Source organism: Primulina eburnea, chromosome 15, assembly GCF_022965805.1.
Source record: "Primulina eburnea isolate SZY01 chromosome 15, ASM2296580v1, whole genome shotgun sequence".
Taxonomy (NCBI): Eukaryota; Viridiplantae; Streptophyta; class Magnoliopsida; order Lamiales; family Gesneriaceae; genus Primulina; species Primulina eburnea.
Window position 1 is genome coordinate 3,203,931 of NC_133115.1, and position 17,983 is coordinate 3,221,913.

Genomic DNA, 17,983 nt, shown 5'->3' on the forward strand with positions numbered 1-17,983 from the left:
TGAAGACGATGATGATTTATTAAGCGAAGAGGATGATCAAGCGAGGAAATCAATTAATTTTCGCGTTGGGGAATTTCACATCACTGTGGATTGTGCCACTGGAGTGGTGATACTACCCGAGAGATTTAAAATGGTAGAAGAAGGGAACGGGGAGTTGATACCCCATGAATCGTCGCAAAAAGAAGATCAGGCAAGTAAACTCCCTGAAGGGAGTTCAAAAGTGATTATCAAGGAGGGTCACCGAAACAAGCCTCAGCAGGTGATACTTGAAAAGCCTACACCGGCCATGACCAAGCACATAAGGCCGTTGTACATCAAAGCCCACTTGAATGGAAAGCCAGTGTCTAGAGTGTTGATTGACAATGGCTCAGCGGTAAACGTTCTCCCAGTAAGAATGTTGAAAAGTCTGGGCAAAAATGAGGAAGACTTGATTCCTTCAGAAGTTTCGGTTGCTGCATTTACAGGGGAAACTACCAAGACCATTGGGGTATTCCCCGCTGATGTTACTGTGGGGAGTATGTCATCTTTATGTGCATTCTTCGTGGTAAACTCCTCCGCCAACTTCCAAGCGTTGTTAGGCAGAGATTGGATCCATGCAAACCAGTGCATACCATCCTCAATGCACCAACTGTTGTTATTTTGGAAGGGGGATGACGTGGAGGTCGTAGAAGCGGATGGACAACCGTTCCAAACAAGTGCAAGTGCAGTAGAAGCCAGATATTACAATGGGGATTTTGGGCCCATCAAAATCCGTAGCAATAGCAAGAAAGAAAATCCACTGTACATGCAAACACCAACTCCAAGCTCGGTGTTGGAAAGAATCCTCAAACCTACTGTTATCGTGCCGTCGAGGCCGATAATTCAGCCACTGATTGAGGAGATTGATGATTGATTCGAATCAAAAAGAAAAGGAGGTAGCTGCAACCTCTATATGGAAGGCACATGTGCAGCGAGTACTGGACAAACTAAGGGAAGAGGAAGCATGGGACACTTATGGAACTGAAGTTGTCCAAGAAGAAGAATACGAAGATGATGAGCTTCAAGTCGATGAGTTGTTGATGGCGCCATCTCAAATGGAAGATGGCCAACACGAAGTTCAAGACCCATTGGAAGAGATTAACTTGGGGGAGCTTGAGAATCCAAAAGTGGTATATGTGAGTAAGCTACTGGAAGAGCAGTTGAAGCAAGACTTGATAAGCATGTTGAAGGAATACAAAGATTGTTTTGCATGGTGTTATGATGACATGCCAGGGTTGGACCGAAAATTGGTCGAACACCGACTTCCACTCAAAGAAGGTTTCAAACCATTTCAACAGCCATCTCGTCGCATGTCAAAAGAAGTTGAATTGAAAGTAAAAGAGGAAGTGGAGAAGTTGTTAAAGGCCAAGTTTATAAAGCCAATCCGATATACCGAATGGCTTTCAAACATTGTGCCAGTAATGAAAAAGAATGGCAAGGTCAGAATATGCATCGACTTCCGAGACTTGAACTGTGCAACTCCCAAGGATGTGTATGTAATGTCGATACCTGATATGTTGATTGATTCAGTGGCTAGACATGAGATGTTATCTTTCATGGATGGATTCTCTGGCTACAACCAGATCAAAATAGCAGACAGTGACACTCACAAAACTGCATTCAGATGCCCGGGAGCTGTTGGTACGTTTGAATGACTTGTTATGCCATTCGGGCTAAAGAACGCAGGAGCCACGTATCAAAGAGCCATGAACTCCATCTTTCATGACATGATAGGACATCATATTGAAGTATATATAGATGATATCGTGGTAAAGTCTAAACAAGCTACTGATCACATTGAGCACTTGAGGAAGAGTTTCCAAAGAATGAGGCAATATGATTTGAAGTTAAATCCATTGAAATGTGCATTTGGCGTGAAGGCAGGAAACTTTCTGGGATTTCTTGTGCACCAGAGGGGAGTTGAAGTGGATAAAAACAAAGCCAAAGCCATTATGGAAGCAAATCCGCCTAGAAACAAGAAAGAGTTGCAACGCTTCCTTGGGCAAGTGAATTACCTGAGGCGTTTTATCTCTAACCTTGCAGGGAAGACAAAGGAGTTTTCACAGCTGTTGAAGCTCAAAGACAGCGGGGAGTTCAAATGGGAGGAGTCGCATCAGAAAGCTTTTGATGTGATCAAGAGTTATCTATCTAACCCACCTGTTCTGATGCCTCCCAGGTATGGAATGCCCCTTAAATTATACATCTCTGCTGCTCATGAGTCAATTGGATGCCTATTAGTTCAAAATAATCATGAAAGAAATGAACAAGCCATCTATTATTTGAGTAGATTCCTTACTCCAGTAGAGGTGAAATACTCTGTGATTGAAAAGCTATGCTTAACACTGTATTATGCATGTACTAAGTTAAGACATTATTTAATTCAATCAAGAGTGTTTGTGGTGGCTAAAACCGATTTGATTAAATACATGCTTAATAGACCCATCCTCTCTGGGAGAATTGGCAAATGGTCTTTAGCATTGGCCGAGTTTACATTGACATATTATCCCCAAAAATCAGTAAAAGGCCAAGCTATCGCCGATTTTTTAGCTGATCACCCTTCACTTGATGAGTTTATTGGAGAACAGGTTGGATTTCCAGTTTGTGGAGTGGGAGTTCAACCCTGGGAGTTGAAGTTCGATGGATCAAGTACAGAAACAGCAGCTGGAGCTGGTATTGTGATCACCTCCCCAAGAGGTGTGAAAACCGCTCTATCCTTTAATTTGAATTTCCCATGCACCAACAATCAAGCGGAATACGAAGCGCTGGTCATTGGATTGGAAATTCTGAAAGACTTAGGTGCAAGAGAGTTATTGATATCAGGGGATTCTCAGCTGGTACTCAAACAGCTGTCAGGGGAGTTCAAATGCACAAGTTTGTCCTTAGCTCCTTACTATACCGCTGCATCCCAACTGCTAGATGATTTCGAGGAAGTGTCATTAGTACACGTCCCAAGACAAGAAAATTGGGAGGCAGACGAGTTGGCACAGGTTGCTTCGGGATTGAAGATGTCTCCGGAACTTACACACAGGCTGGTGTTGATTCAAAAGAGAAACCACCCTTCAATTCAGCAAAGAGGGATTCAGGTAGATACGCTCAACTTGGATATAAACTTAGCTGGTGACTGGAGGGATGACATAAAACAGGTGCTAGAATCAACCGGGAGAGATATTCCACGTGGTTTAAAAATGAGAGCTCTTAATTACGTTTTAGTGGAGGGTGATTTGTACAGGAAAGGGCTAGATGGTCTGCTTCTCAGATGCATAGGCTTCCCAGAGGCTTTGGAGATCATGAAGCAAGTTCATGAGGGAGTGTGTGGAGCGCATCAATCTGGAATAAAGATGAGATGGTTGATAAGGAGGTATGGCTACTATTGGCCATCCATCCTGAAAGATTGCATCAAATATGCTAAGGGATGCCAGCCATGTCAGAGACACGGGAACATCCAAAGAATTCCAGCGGATGAACTTCACAGCGTTGTCAAACCATGGCCATTCAAAGGCTGGGCCATGGACTTAATAGGGAAAATCTACCCTTCATCATCTAAAGGCCACTCGTTCATCCTTGTGGCTACAGATTTTTTCACCAAATGGGTAGAAGCAGTGCCCTTGAAGAAAGCGGAGCAAGGGGATGTTATTAACTTTGTGAAAGAGAATATTATTCATAGATTTGGAATTCCAGAGTCATTGACCACAGATCAGGGAACTATGTTCACAGGCTCAGATATGAGGGAGTTTGCAGAAGACTATGGAATTAAATTGATAAACTCATCCCCTCATTACCCACAGTCCAACGGGCAAGCCGAAGCGTCAAATAAAGTGTTGATAAAGATTCTACAAAAGATGATGGAAGAGAATCCTAGGGATTGGCCAAGGCTATTATCAGAAACTTTGTGGGCATACAGGACATCCAAGAGGACTGCCACTGGAGTGAGCCCTTTTTCCCTTACCTTTGGCCATGATGCAGTGCTCCCATTGGAGATTATGGTGCCATCAATGCGAGTGGCAAAGCAAAATGAACTTTCCCTTGAGCATTATAATGAAGCAATGATCATGGAACTAGAAGAACTAGATGAGTTGAGAATCCAAGCGTACAATGCTTTGCTGTTACAGAAACAGAAAGTGGCAAGACTCTACAACAAAAGAGTTAACAAGAAAAGTTTCCATGAAGGAGAAATAGTGTGGAAGACCATACTACCACTAGGAACAAAGGATAGGGAGCTGGGCAAATGGTCTCCCAACTGGGAGGGACCATTCAAGGTACATAAGGTGTTAGACGGAAATGCATATTGGCTATCAAGCATAGATGGCCATCCACACAAAAGATGCATAAACGGCAAGTATCTCAAGCCCTATTTTCCGAGTATGAGGGAAGAAGTAGGAAGAGCTTGCGAGTAAAGCAATCTCAAAGGCTAATCTTCAGTGGGGAGTTGGCATTTTTCAGTGGGGAGTTGGCCTTCGGGGCCACTTGTGTATATATTAAGTTCCTGATTTCAAGGTGTCATGTGATGTAGGCCTTAGGGCCACTTAAATAAATATATTTTGTTTAAGATTCAACAATAAAATCGATCGGGGAGAGTGGGACAGTAAGCCACTTCCATTCTTTATGTTGAAGGTCCATTATTTCACTAGGGAGTCGGCCTTATGGCCACTTATTTCCAATTTTTCTTTTATGGTACCAAAAATCATGGTGGAATAGACCGTTCTATCATTATAAATTGATTGTTTGCATGTGCAGTGACAGATTCATGAAGTAGGCCTTGAGGCCACTTAGAATGTGGGAGGAAAGGCACACAGCCAGCGGGGAGTTGAGCTTACTGGGCAGACGACGAGTAATAAAAGAAGAACTGAAGAGAACAAAGGTGATATGCAAACCCCAAGAAGACCCAGAAATTGATTTTGGAAGAAAAATAGGCTAATCAGCCATTTTTGCATATTTTTAGCTTCATGTTGTGGGGTTTTGTTTGAAGTAGGCCTTAGGGCCACTAGTGTAAATATTTGTTATGGTTCATAAATAAAGATGATCATTAAGTTGTCCAGGAGGCCACTTTTATCATATTGGATTCATTGTGTTTTGATAGAAAATCAAAGAGGAGGATACCCTCGAGTGGGGAGTCTTAAGCGAACTTATGATTTTGATTGAAACTGTTGGAATGAATTGGATTGAGGGAATTAAGAACGAATATAAACTCCTTCCCAACATCCGATACACAACATTACATTAAACCCATCCTCATTCCACATCCAACACCCAATGACCACAACACCAAACCAACAATCAACAGATAAGAAGCGGAGCCACCGCATGCAAGAACAGTAAGTAAACGTGTATGCGGGAAAGGGGTCCAACTGAAGTGCAAATACGTGTATGCGGGAAAGGGGTCCAACTGAAGTGCAAATGCATATACGTGTATGCGGGAAAGGGATCCGACTGAAGTGCAATGCATAATGTTAGGAGCGAGGGAATCATCTTGAGTGGATGCAACACATAAGAGCATATAAGAGCACATAATAGTCGAGAAATACCTGTGTCAAGAAACCTCAAATGACACAAATGCTTAAGTGTCAAATGCACCAGGGAGCTGAGGCCAACCCATGGCCAATCTCAATCCAGTGATACCTGTTATGAGTAAACATGCCAACACTATTAAAAAAAGAAAATGAGAGTGGGGAGTTGATGCCCAAGAAAGAGTAAGGAGTTGAATGAATCCCAAATCCAAGAAGGAATGGAAACTAAAGAAGCAGACATGCAATACAAGGAAATGCTTGTGGTTTTCATTTGGGCAAATTCACAAACACCATTAAGACGTGATGATGATCAAATTAAGTATTAGTTGACTTGGCTACCGAATGGGAAATCGACGACCCAGAGATGGCGAGGAAGGGATTAAGACCAGTGGCGGAGCCGGCGAACGCAATGGGCAACGAGACAGAAACAGTGGCCGGAGCAGAAATGGCGCCCGCAGCGATGGATGCGGAAGGATTCGCCGGAGGTGGATCGTGAGCCATAAAACGACTGTGGGCAGCAGTAGAGAACAATCGACAGCAAAGAACGGCTGGAAAGAGCTTGAGAGCCGCCACGGTTGAGGTGTAGGATTGGCGGAGCGACGGGCTTCCACAGTGGCAGCGGGGAGTAATCGGATGAGGGCAGCGAGAAGGAAGAAGTGAAGAAAGCGGATTACAGATTTTGAATTTGAAAAGGAGTCTGCTGTTAAAAACCCAAGTGTGAATTGGGCCCAATCCAAAATCACAAGCCCATGACAAGAGAAAATGTTTACGGGCCGCTCCGACAAACAAGTTGGAATTGGGCTACATACAAGCATTTTGGCCCACGGGCCAATGCTTGCGGGGGGCAATTGTTTGGGCTAAAAATAATTAATTATGAAAGCCCAATTTAATGTTAAGCCCAATTAAATTATAAAAGCCCATAACAGATCAATTCAATTCTTATCGAATTAAACCGAGTACAACGTGGGAGGAAAGAAATGGAAATCGTGCGAAGGTAGTGGGAAAAATCATGGGCTCATGGGGGAGTGGAAGAAACTACCTTTCAAAGCGAAGAAAAAGAAGGGATCGGCAAACACTGAGAACGACTACACAAAAAAAACTCAACTCTACAGACAAAAATCTGCAAATACTCTATGCAAAATTCAATCTTTCATTGCACTAGTTTTCAAGTATTTCCAGTACATTTCTAGCGTCTTCTAGTTCTAGATTTCAGCATTTATTTGTGTTATATTTCCATATTTTGTAAATTCCTACTGTTTGTTGAAAATATAAATGATGTCAGGAGTTTATTCCCCAAATTCCAGTAGTTTTCTTTATTTTGGCGTCGTAGTCATTTTAGGAGATTAGAACCGACGGTCGAATTTAGTATCCATAATCGTCAAGTTTTTAGAAGTTAGATTTTCGTTGTTTTTACGCAAATTGGTGCACTTCGCACCTGGCACGCCCGCAACACCAAATATTGTGCAAACAATTATATATAAAAATCTATAGTTATTTAATATGCCAGAGAATAATGAGAATTTACTATGTGATTATAGTAATGCTAGTGATAGAAGTATGTGAATGTCTGTAACAATGAAGAATGCCTGATATTTATAGAGTTGAGACTAGATACCTTGTATGACAAGAACAGAATAACAAAAAAAACTTACAAATCTTTATATTGTCAATATTTGAAATTTTGAATTTTGTTTTAATCAAACTTATTTATAGAAAATAAAAATTTAATTGACAAATAAACTTATTATATGGCAGATAATCTCAAGCAATCTAGATTTGCTCATGCATTTCAAGTAACATTTAGATCAATGCATAATAACAATAAGATCGATATATACGCCTTTCTGTCATTGTTGATGTTGCTATTGATGTTTTTTGTTGTCGTAGATTATTGGATTAATGTACTTATAAACCCTTTTGTCTCAAAATTTATGTTATATTTGTTTCTGGACGTGAAAACGAGCTTAGGAAAAATAATACTCAAAATTATGTCAAAATTTATTTACTAATGTTGTTAGTAGATTAGTTTGTCGATAAATTTTTTATAATGTGTATGTATGGAGAGTATGTTATAATGTTTTTAGTAGATGAAACATCGGTGGAGATCAGATATGTCATCGTTTCACTCATATATTACACTGCACATCGATCGATATGCTTCATATATTACGTTACACATGTAATACGTATGCGTCGAAGACTAATGTTTTTAAAAAAAATTATAGGTCCAATAACAAGATGGTAAGGTCCTAAAGCATGAGGCAAGGTAGGCATACTTAACAGGTCGATTCGACCCGGATCGGGATCAGAACCGACTCGTTAAGCCTGGAACCAAAACCAGTTCGCCCGTATTAGTTCCAGAATCACCCCGAATGTTTTTGTAAATGGAGTGAACCGGTTTTTAAAATTCTGATTCCAGTTCGGATGCGATATAACGGAACCAGTTTGGATTGCAAAAAAGTAATTTAATCTTTAGATAAATTAGAATCGTCGCACACATGATATATATTATAGCTAGATATGTTTTAAATGTTGCAAAAGTTTTGACATACAAAGAAAAATAATGTCAATCACTTTGGATAATGTGAGTGACGATAATGTTAAGATTAAATATCTTAAAGATTATTAAGACCAATTTTAGAAGCTAATTTTCTTCATGTTAGATATACAAGTCATGTTATCAGTTTATGTGTTAAATCTACCTTTGATGAACGTATGGACACTGCGATAAAAAACTTAAAGTATGTTGTATATTATTACGTGAAAGATGATATGGTCGTGATTGGAAAGCACTAGTAATTGCTTACATAGTTAGATGAAAGAAATTTCCTCTTTCTGTTGATACATCGAATTATACTCGATGGAATTCGATGTATCACTTGCTTAGTACTTTGCTTCGTTTTAAAGAATTACTTACACCGCATGACAACGATGTTGCGACATAACTTCAATATTGACTGACTTTGATTGAGATATTTTGAATAACTATGTTTCTTTGTTGAATTTTTTTAAAGAGAACTGAAAATTTTTATGTCATTAACTACCCTACTGCAACCATGTTTCTACCTATGTTTTTCGATATGTTTTTACATTTATTGAATATTGTACCATGTTGTTACAGGTGATTTTGTTTCAACTATAAAAAATAAAATTTTAAAATATTGGGACACTATCGAGATTGTTCATGGCTTAATCACCTTGCTTGACCATAGTCAAGGTTAATGTGGCTTAGAATGTTTTTTTGAATATTATGCTAACTTTCTTAAGAAGAATGTTGACAATTAAAAGAAGTCAATCATGATTTCTTTTCAAGAATAATTCGATTTACACTCTAAGAAACATGGTGGAGCGAGTAACCAATCGGAGTCAGAGTCGAAGTCGGAGGAAAAACCGAATGATATTTTGACTGATATAAAAATGAAATATTATCTTGTTGTTACATGTCATTGAATTGATAGAAGTTGGACTATGCAAAAAAAAAGTTTAATTTTATTTATATATATATATTATAGCTAAATATGTTTTAAATGTTGCAAAATTTTATGACATACAAAGAAAAATAATGTCAATCACAATGGATAATGCGAGTACCGATAATGTTAAGATTAAATATTTTAAAGATTATTAAGGCCAATTTTAGAAGGTAATTTTCTTCATGTTCGACCTACATGTCATATTATCAGTTTATGTGTTAAATGTACATTTGATGAATACATGGACTACGATAGAAAAACTTAAAGTATGTGGTATATTATTACGTGAAAAATGATATGGTCGTGATTGGAAAGCACCGGTAATTGCTAACATAATTAGATGTAATAAATTTCCTCTTTCCATTGATACTCGATGGAATTCGATGTATCACTTGCTTAGTACTTTGTTACGTTTTAATGAATTACTTACACCGCAATCCACATGACAACGATGTTGCGACATAACTTCAATACTGACCAACTTTGATTGAGATACTTTGAGTAACTATGTTTCTTTGTTGAATTATTTTAAAGAGACAACTGGAAAATTTTATGTCAATTAACTACAATACTGCAACCATGTTTCTACCTATGTTTTTCAGTATGTTTGTAAATTTATTAAATATCGTACCATGTTGTTACAGGTGATTTTGTTTCAAGTATAAAAAATAAAATTTTAAAATATTGGGAGACTATCGTGATTGTTCAGGGCTTAGTAACCTTGCTTAACCTTAGTCAAAATCAATGTGGCTTAGAATTTTTTTTGAATATTATGCTAACTTTCTTAAGAAGAATGTTGGCAATCAAAATAAGTCAATCATGCTTTCTTTTCAAGAATAATTTGATTTATACTCTAAGAAACATGGTGGAGCGAGTAACCAACCGAAGGCGGAGTTAGAGTCGGAGAAAAAGCCGAATGAGAGCAATTAACTTCTTCCAAAATTTGAAACAACAAAAATTAAAAGAAGAATCGGTTACAACAATATAGTCCAATGAGATACATATTTATTTGAACTAATATTTTCAAACTCCATAAAATTTCGATGTTTTAGAATAATGGATAGTAAATTTGCAATTTTAACCAGTCTTAGGGGCAATACAACAGATATCCTAGCAGTTCAATGTTCAAGTGGTGCTTCCGAATCAGCATTTTCAACATATTACAGAATCATTGATGAACAAAGAACTATTGTCATGTTTTAAAAATTAGTTTGCGACAGAAAAAAAAAAAAGAATAGAACCGCGAGGGCGATAAACACATTTGCAAGCTCGAGTTTTGAGGAAGATCCAAAGTTTTCCAAATATAATTTATTAAATTGTGATGAAGTTTAACTGTTTAATGTAGACTTCAATATTATATTTTATATTTATCTTTTTGCATTACATATTTTCTCAACTCAAAATACATACAAAATAAAAAGAATGTTTTTTCTAATATCTAAAAGTAATTTTTACAGTGTTGCTTCAATTTGGTCATCAACACAAGCCCGAAACCGCTTCGACCCAGTAGTAGATTCGATTGATTCCAAAGTTATTATCTTGGAATCGGAACCGATTTTGAACAGGTTCGGTTCCGGCAGAATGGATCCGTTACCAGAACCGGTGATCCCTTAACCATGTACAAGGGAAGAGCACTAGATTTAAAAATAAATATATAAAAAAAAAAAAAACTAGGGGCGAGGGGCAGTTTAGGAACACTGCTCCAAATTTCACACGCTTCGAGTCACACAATCATGTTACTGTGCACCAGCATGCTAGCATATAATAGCCCCCAACTCCGTTTTCATTCGATCTCCGACGCACCCCACAGCCGTGCGTCGCCCGCCGCATCTTATAAAAGCACGGACGGAGTAACTCTGCTTACGTATATATTTATCGTAAGTATTATTCTTCGTGCACAATCAATTGTACTGCGTGTTTTTCTGCTTGAATTTGCTTGTATCTTTGATTAATGGCTTTGCGTATCTATATACTCTCTGTATGCATTTCATGTGTAGCGGAGTGCTGTAAACTGAAAGACTGTTGAAAAGTTTTTAAAGCAATAGAGAAGAAGAGGTGCGTGTATTGGAAATGAGAACACTGTGCGACGTGTGTGAGAGTGCGGCGGCGATTCTATTCTGTTCGGCGGATGAAGCGGCACTTTGTCGTTCTTGTGACGATAAGGTATTGCGCCTGTTCTATTTATTTCGCCGGTGAACTGTTTTTTGTTGTTTCTTTGATTTGAAGATCGAAAATTGGGAGATTTGCAGCTGTTTCTGAAATACTTTCGTGATGCTTCTAAAATTTGAATATTTAAAACTTTGATGAGACTGAAATTTTATGCTATTATGTTTTTATCTGTGGTGAGATTATGATACTTCTTTATGGAATTGCTTGATACGTGTTTGTGTATCATTCTATCTTTAAATCTTGTTTTGATTCATGAAATGTCAAAAGCTATACTGCATGCTTTTGTTTCATTACAAATTTTGAGTTATGTGATCATTTCTAATTTTAATATTGGACGATGGTATTGGTTTCTTTAGTTACTTCTCATGATGGCCTTGGCTCTAGAGTGGAATAAAGTGCTTGTTTAAGCTTAGGCTCTCAATAGTCCAATCTACTCGTAGCAAAAGATCATCAGTGACAATATGGGGGAAAAGATTGTATTTTCTTCTTTCTTGTGTTCCTTGATCTATGTTAGTTCATATTATGAATTTGCTCATTGGATCTACTGTCTAAGTACTTTCCAGTGTTAATAAAAAGTAAAAACTCAAGTGAAGATAAAAATGGCCCGAATCTATTGTACTAACGTTGTCTGGCAGGTCCATATGTGTAACAAGCTTGCAAGTAGACATGTACGAGTTGGTCTTGCTGAGCCCAGTGAAGTCCCACGTTGTGACATATGTGAAAATGCACCTGGTATGCCGGTTCATATCTTTCTCTTTCACCTTCATTTTTTATAGGTGGCATCCTGTTTTGAAGAGTACTGCCTGAGCCTCTGTATGTAGCTTTTTTCTATTGTGAGGTCGATGGAAGTTCCCTTTGTCTGCAATGTGATATGATTGTCCATGTCGGTGGTAAAAGAACCCATGAAAGATATCTCCTCCTGAGACAGAGAGCTGAGGTTTGTGGCTGTGGTTGAGGACCCTGGGTAAAATGCATCTGGCCCCTCTATGATATTCAAAATAGCAAAAACTCTGGAAAAAAACGTATAAGTTCTGATTTTAATATGTTTCAGAAAATTTTCTGTGCTTGAATGATATTTCTGTTTCTACATTTTTTTGCGTCTCTCGCCCTCTCGACAACTCGAGCTTAGGTTTTTTTTAGCTAATTTAGAATATCACATGGGGTCAAATGCAATTCACCTAGAGGATTTTTTTCTCATTTTTGTGGCAGTCGAACATGAGTAATGACTAATTACATTTGCTTCTACGTCTATGCTCTTTGCAGTTTCCGGGGGATAAGCCAGAAAGTTTAGACGGGCCGGGATCGGTTAGAGTAAATTCTGTTCAAGCTAAGAAAGAGACTACCCACGTTTCTCCTAATCCTATAATGGTTAACTACATTGATTGTAATGGAAAAATGGAGAACAGATTTATTGATCTCAATGCCTGGCCTCAAAGGGTGCACGGAAGAGCTTCAACTAACCAGGTTTTGATTTTTAACCAGAACTTTTATTGTTTCTCAGAAACTATAATTCAAGCAGCATGGTTTAATGACTCTAAAGTGTAGTGAATTAATATGTAAATTATCTTCCTTTTCGATTTATTTCTCAGGAACAAATGAATAATTTGTTTAACAATCACCATGAACCAGAAAATATTGTAGATGGAGCATTCAATAGGGATCCCGAGAATAATGAAGGTATACTGAATGCAAGTCAATATATATCAGTCATACTGTGATGCTTTGTAACTTTTGCGAGATTGGTCATTCGAGTTCTTGTTGTGAAAAAATATCGACTATCGAAACACGATCTGCATGTCTAATGTAAACTGCTGTTGCTAAAACGACACTTGATTTATACTTGTTTTGTCCAGTTAAATTTTTCATATCTTTTCCCCTTTTCTTGCATCTATGTACAGTTTGACGCACTCTGCTTGAGGTGGAATTAGCATCAGAATTAAAAAAATGGTCCACATGTCCATTTTTCATGGTTAAACACGTTGAAAACTGCAGTCAGCTACATACACTGGGAAACAATGTGAAGTGCATTTTCTGCAACTCCTAGCATTCTGCAGTTACTAGTGAAGAAGTTTGTGCCATTTTTATCTGCTGTTACTTATAAGACATCAGAAACATTACAGATACCAATAAAGCTTCTCGGATAAATTCTCTTATTTTCGTAGAGTTACTCTCTTTTGATTTTATATTTGGGCTTTTCTATGACAAATTGCTGGATATTGATTTGCTGTTTGAAGAAGTGGAAAAGTCTATAGTCTATTTTAAACACAGTTAGTTCGGTCCTACTTTTAGGCCAATTGACTGTTGACATACACTAAGCCACATTTGATTTTACATATGGAGCTATGCAACAACATGAAAAATCAGATGTGGTATCATTTGTGTATCGAATAAATATTTGAACACTCAACTCAACTATTGGCCCTAATGGTCAATATTGATATCGGGTCCTAAGTGAAAAATAATATTGTAAATAAATACAATATTGCATCCCAAAGTATTTCAATTCTTAAAGACTATGCCACATTTTATTGACTCGTTCTCATTCATACCTAAAAGTCAACTGAAATCAAGAATCTGAACGATACAGGTGCATAAATTGATTTGTTTGAATGATAGAATCCTGAAATTAAATTTCTCATAATCGATTAAGATGCAAAAGTTCCAACCGATAACTGAACATGTTGTATGCTTTCCATCACTTTGAAAGGATACCAATTCTTCAAAGTACAAATACTCAACACTTTCAAAAATATCCAGACCACAGTTTTGACCCCAAAAAAATAAAATTTCACCATCCTTTTAATCCAGGAAGCTAACTAGTTCTCAAGAGCATAATTTTATAATGAACTAAACAATAACATTTTCCCCATTAATCTATAGACCATTTTCTTTGACAGTGCAGTGTGCTTAGTAGCTATACCCCTTGACAAACATTCCTTGCTTGGCTTCCTCCGATTCACCCTCCCCGGTGTATTTTCCGAGCTGAGCCAAAGAGTTAGCCTTGGCTCTCACGAGCAGAACATCCTGAGCTGCCTTCACATTCTCTGGGAGTCCTCTCCATGTCTTGAGGCATGTGTTTTGGAGGGCCCTGGCGTAAGAGAATGATACATGCCATGGGTTCGGAGCTTGGTTCATTGCATTCAAGTTCAAGGTTGCTTCTACCTCAGATTGCCCGCCTGACAAAAACTGCCCAAGATATCAAGACAAAAAAACACATTAGCTTGATACTCTCAAAGACCATATCTTTAAGTTGATGCAATCTAGTTAAAACCCTTACAACAGTGTAGAATCGAGTGTCTGTCATTAAACAATGTCTAGCTATTTTAGTGACACCAAACTCAAATCTTTAAAAAAGAAGGGGCGTTGAAGGACAACCAAATGAAAAGGGAATCAATGCATTATACCATGTAAAACATATACAATAATTGATATGAGCTTGAATACTTGCCATGATTCCAGGGACGGAAGGGGGGATTCTCTTGCGGAGGAGCTTAAGAGTGTAGTCTGCAACTTTCTCAGGTGTGGCCTTGACTTTGCATTCAGCACCAGGAGTCACCATGCTTGGTTTAAGGAGGATTCCCTCAAACAAAACATTGTTCTCTGCTAAGTAGAAAAACACCTCTGCCCAAACTTTAAGTGCAACCTCAAAAGTCCTCTCAATTCCATGCTCTCCATCTAGCAAGATTTCTGGCTCCACTATTGGGACCAATCCTGAGTCCTAACGAGTTCAACCATCGAAATTAAATAAGCATCGGTTTTCATCACAAAATTTTCATGTAAAATATTATAGCTCTAGAATTATCTCAAAGCCGCAGCTCTTCTCATGTGCAAAGTGCCATTTTCCGGCTTGTGTTTCTGGTAACAGCTTCGACGAGTTTGTCTCGATTTTCATGCTAATTAAATTATTCTTTACACTGTTATGATTGTTGTTTGATGGTAATAGATACCCTTAAATATTTAGTGGGTACTAACTGAGGTAAGTAATTTTGATTGGTGGATCAGACACTGACGGTTTATGTATTGACAAAAGTCTGCAGATGCAGCCTAACACAGGACAAGACATGTGATCCGTCCACAACAAACATGGTGAGATATAAGCTACTTTCCATGAATTTTAGTTTTAAAATCCACTACGTATTTGAGATTACTTCTCTGATTCAAGATGAACCAAACCATACAATATGATACCTGAGAAATAGCAGCATAACGTGCCAGGCCCCAGGCAGCCTCCTTCACAGCCAAGGCAGATGGACCATTGGGAATGCTCACAACAGTACGCCTGATTCAAGAAACAGCAAAAACGATATGTTTTACATCATAAACACAAAAGTGATTCATTCTAATTCATATGATACTAGTACTCACCATTTGGCAAAACGAGCGCCCTGCTGATAGTAAGCAGCAGTGCGAGAAGCAAGGCCATCAAGACCTTGGCACCATGACTCGTCATTTGAACCAGCTAGCGGTACCAAACCCTGCCTCATTCCAATCCATTTTCCATCAACTTTCAAGAATCACTTATACTAACATCCATAAACTATATATTACATCGTATAAGATCTAATTTTTGTTTAGAATTAAACTACCAACCAGGAACAGGTAAAATTTTACATGCCTTAATATTGTTAGTCATCAAAACTTCATAGCTTCGCGTGTTTTAGCTATTATCAATATTCAAGAATCGATTAATTCGCATGGATTCACGAGTTTTATTAGTTACCTTGTCGACTTTGATCCCAGGGACAATGTTCTGCTCGACAAGAACGTCGACCATTTTCTTGCCCTCGACTGTGGATTGGTATAGAGTCTCCTCGAAGAGGATGGCACCGGAGATGTATTGGCCTAGGCCAGGGGCGGAGACAAGGAGGGTGCGGTAGGCTTGGCGGTTAGCCTCGGTGTTCTCGAGCCCGATTGACGCCAAACGCTTACCGCATGTGGCATTTGACTCGTCCATGGCTAGGATTCCACGCCCTGGTGATGCAATAGTTTTCTACACCAACATGGTTTTAGGACATTGTCAAATTACCCATTGGTTAAAATCCATACCCATAAACAACATTATCACTGAGATATTGAGATTATATTTCATTTATCTAACTTGCATTGTATAGTTGGTTTTTCTTCTCTTAAGAAGTTACATTAAATATAACTATTTGATACATGTTAACAATAGCATATTCATCGACATTCACTAGCATTTCCAAATACACCTTGTTCCAAGCCACGCTTTATCCCAAAGTTCAAAAAATTTGAAATTTAAAACGTACTGCGGTCTTGACAAGCTCATCAGCATAGGAAGAAGCTCGAATTGCGAGAGGTGACGCGGCGGCGACTCTTGTGTGGCACAACCGAACCGCCGAGGACGACGACTGCCGGAGAAGAGGGCGGCCCTTAACAAATTCAGACTTATCCAAGATTGGAGATGACTTTAGGAATGATGCAGAGGCCATTGCTATGTGTATTTTTTTTTTTTTTTTTGGTGTGTGAATGAGTGTATTTTTGGTTAAGTTTTTGTGTCACTATTTCATTCTTATAAGAAGCTAAGGCGAACGTTTATTTAAAATCTTATCCCACTTTCACTCTCTCTCTTTGCCACACACACACACACACACACACTCTGCTATGTAAAGAGGGTGTATGTGCCAAAAGATGTCTTCTTTGAGGTCGTCCTTAATGGACCAATCACTGGTCGCCACGTGGATGGCATATTTTTTCTATTTTATTTTATTTGCACAAGTGATTGAAAACTGAAAAGGTTTGAATAATTCTAGCACTATTTGATGTGAGTTATAAAACGTTTCTGTTTTCACAACCTTGTTACTTGATTTCAAAAAATATCATATACATATGGTATATCTTATCTCAACTCATTAGTTGAAATTCAATCATGGGATGTTTTGGCATATATTTTTACTAATGCAATTTCCATTACTGATAGACAAATATTTTTGTCTGACGATCTATTCAATGTTGGAGTAAGACCTGATATTAACGTGGGTATCTTCATTTCCAGAATAGGGTCTGCAACTCAAATTAAACACATGAAGCAAGTAGTTGGTAAATTAAAATTGATGATCTCCGGGTGAATCGGATAAGACATAAGTGGGCAATCCACCGGATAATGAAGATAATTTTGTGTTTAAGGAATATGAGTAAGGATAATGGCTTCAGTCGAGACCTGCAAACAAGAAAAAAACTCGTGAATGGGCGCCAGAAGGATGTCCGACGTGTCCACTCCGATGCTTAAGTCATCAGGTTGAAGACGAAGAATACAAGCGATATATGTGAGTGCTTGAGTTCAACTTTTTTAGAATCTGTAAATGAGAAATGTACATGTTATTTATAGGAGGAAATGTGATAGGTACCTTGTTTTCCATGCCTACCAGCTAAGTATGGCAAGTCGGCTGCACATACTTTCTGATGACTTATATAACACGTCAAAAACATGTTGTTCTGACATATAAGATTGCACATATCAATACACTCGAGTGTGGTGAGTTCTCGAGAACTTGCATGAGAGCCCAGACTCTTGATTGCCCGGGAAGAGAATGTCCCGAACACCTCCATGCCCGGCTGCTGAGGAAAATACTATGCATATTGACTATGATTTGGGCTATCCAATTCATGTATCAGGTCATCCATGACCGGGTTCTCATGGGTATCAAAAATTGAAAAGCACAATTTGCAGAACTAGGAGCCTGGCGCAATTTGCTTAGATCTTGATAAAGCTATTCAAAATCATCAATTGGTAAGTGAAGCGATGTCGGGTATAATTAAATAACAAATACAAAATATAAATTTTATTTGAGAGGAGCGATT

At 38.3% G+C, this 17,983-nt stretch overlaps 2 protein-coding genes across 3 annotated transcripts; one reads left to right on the forward strand and one right to left on the reverse strand.

The window, feature by feature from the left end:
- Window positions 1-10,711: 10,711 nt before the first annotated feature.
- LOC140813650 (B-box zinc finger protein 19-like) lies at window positions 10,712-13,321 on the forward strand. 2 transcript variants are annotated; one of them, XM_073172271.1, is made up of 7 exons: window positions 10,712-10,845; window positions 10,993-11,158; window positions 11,800-11,896; window positions 11,986-12,101; window positions 12,428-12,628; window positions 12,754-12,841; window positions 13,063-13,321. In XM_073172271.1, exons 2-7 carry the CDS (start codon window positions 11,066-11,068, stop codon window positions 13,065-13,067), a joined length of 600 nt encoding a protein of 199 aa, XP_073028372.1. In that variant the 5' UTR covers window positions 10,712-10,845; window positions 10,993-11,065; the 3' UTR covers window positions 13,068-13,321. The 2 variants fall into 2 exon arrangements, with proteins under 2 accessions (XP_073028372.1, XP_073028371.1); XM_073172270.1 differs by having other exon boundaries at window positions 10,718-10,872.
- Window positions 13,322-13,788: 467 nt separating this feature from the next.
- On the reverse strand, window positions 13,789-16,764 carry LOC140813649 (fructose-bisphosphate aldolase 1, chloroplastic-like). The gene is made up of 6 exons (XM_073172269.1): window positions 16,432-16,764; window positions 15,885-16,154; window positions 15,530-15,639; window positions 15,353-15,443; window positions 14,613-14,882; window positions 13,789-14,350 (listed from the first exon to the last, which is right to left on the reverse strand). The coding sequence occupies exons 1-6, from the start codon at window positions 16,612-16,614 to the stop codon at window positions 14,072-14,074; spliced, it is 1,203 nt and encodes a 400-aa protein (XP_073028370.1). The 5' UTR covers window positions 16,615-16,764; the 3' UTR covers window positions 13,789-14,071.
- Window positions 16,765-17,983: the final 1,219 nt, after the last annotated feature.

Bases quoted from the DNA above. Each gene is read 5' to 3' on its own strand.
- LOC140813650 (XM_073172271.1), top strand. From the start codon at position 11,066: ATGAGAACACTGTGCGACGTGTGTGAGAGTGCGGCGGCGATTCTATTC. The intron at 12,102-12,427 runs GTTTGTGGCTGT...TGCTCTTTGCAG, and splicing joins TCCTGAGACAGAGAGCTGAG to TTTCCGGGGGATAAGCCAGA. The intron at 12,629-12,753 runs GTTTTGATTTTT...TTTATTTCTCAG, and splicing joins GAAGAGCTTCAACTAACCAG to GAACAAATGAATAATTTGTT.
- LOC140813649 (XM_073172269.1), bottom strand. From the start codon at position 16,614: ATGGCCTCTGCATCATTCCTAAAGTCATCTCCAATCTTGGATAAGTCT. The intron at 15,640-15,884 runs GTAACTAATAAA...GGAATGAGGCAG, and splicing joins CTGGGATCAAAGTCGACAAG to GGTTTGGTACCGCTAGCTGG. The intron at 14,351-14,612 runs GCAAGTATTCAA...TATCTTGGGCAG, and splicing joins CTTCCGTCCCTGGAATCATG to TTTTTGTCAGGCGGGCAATC.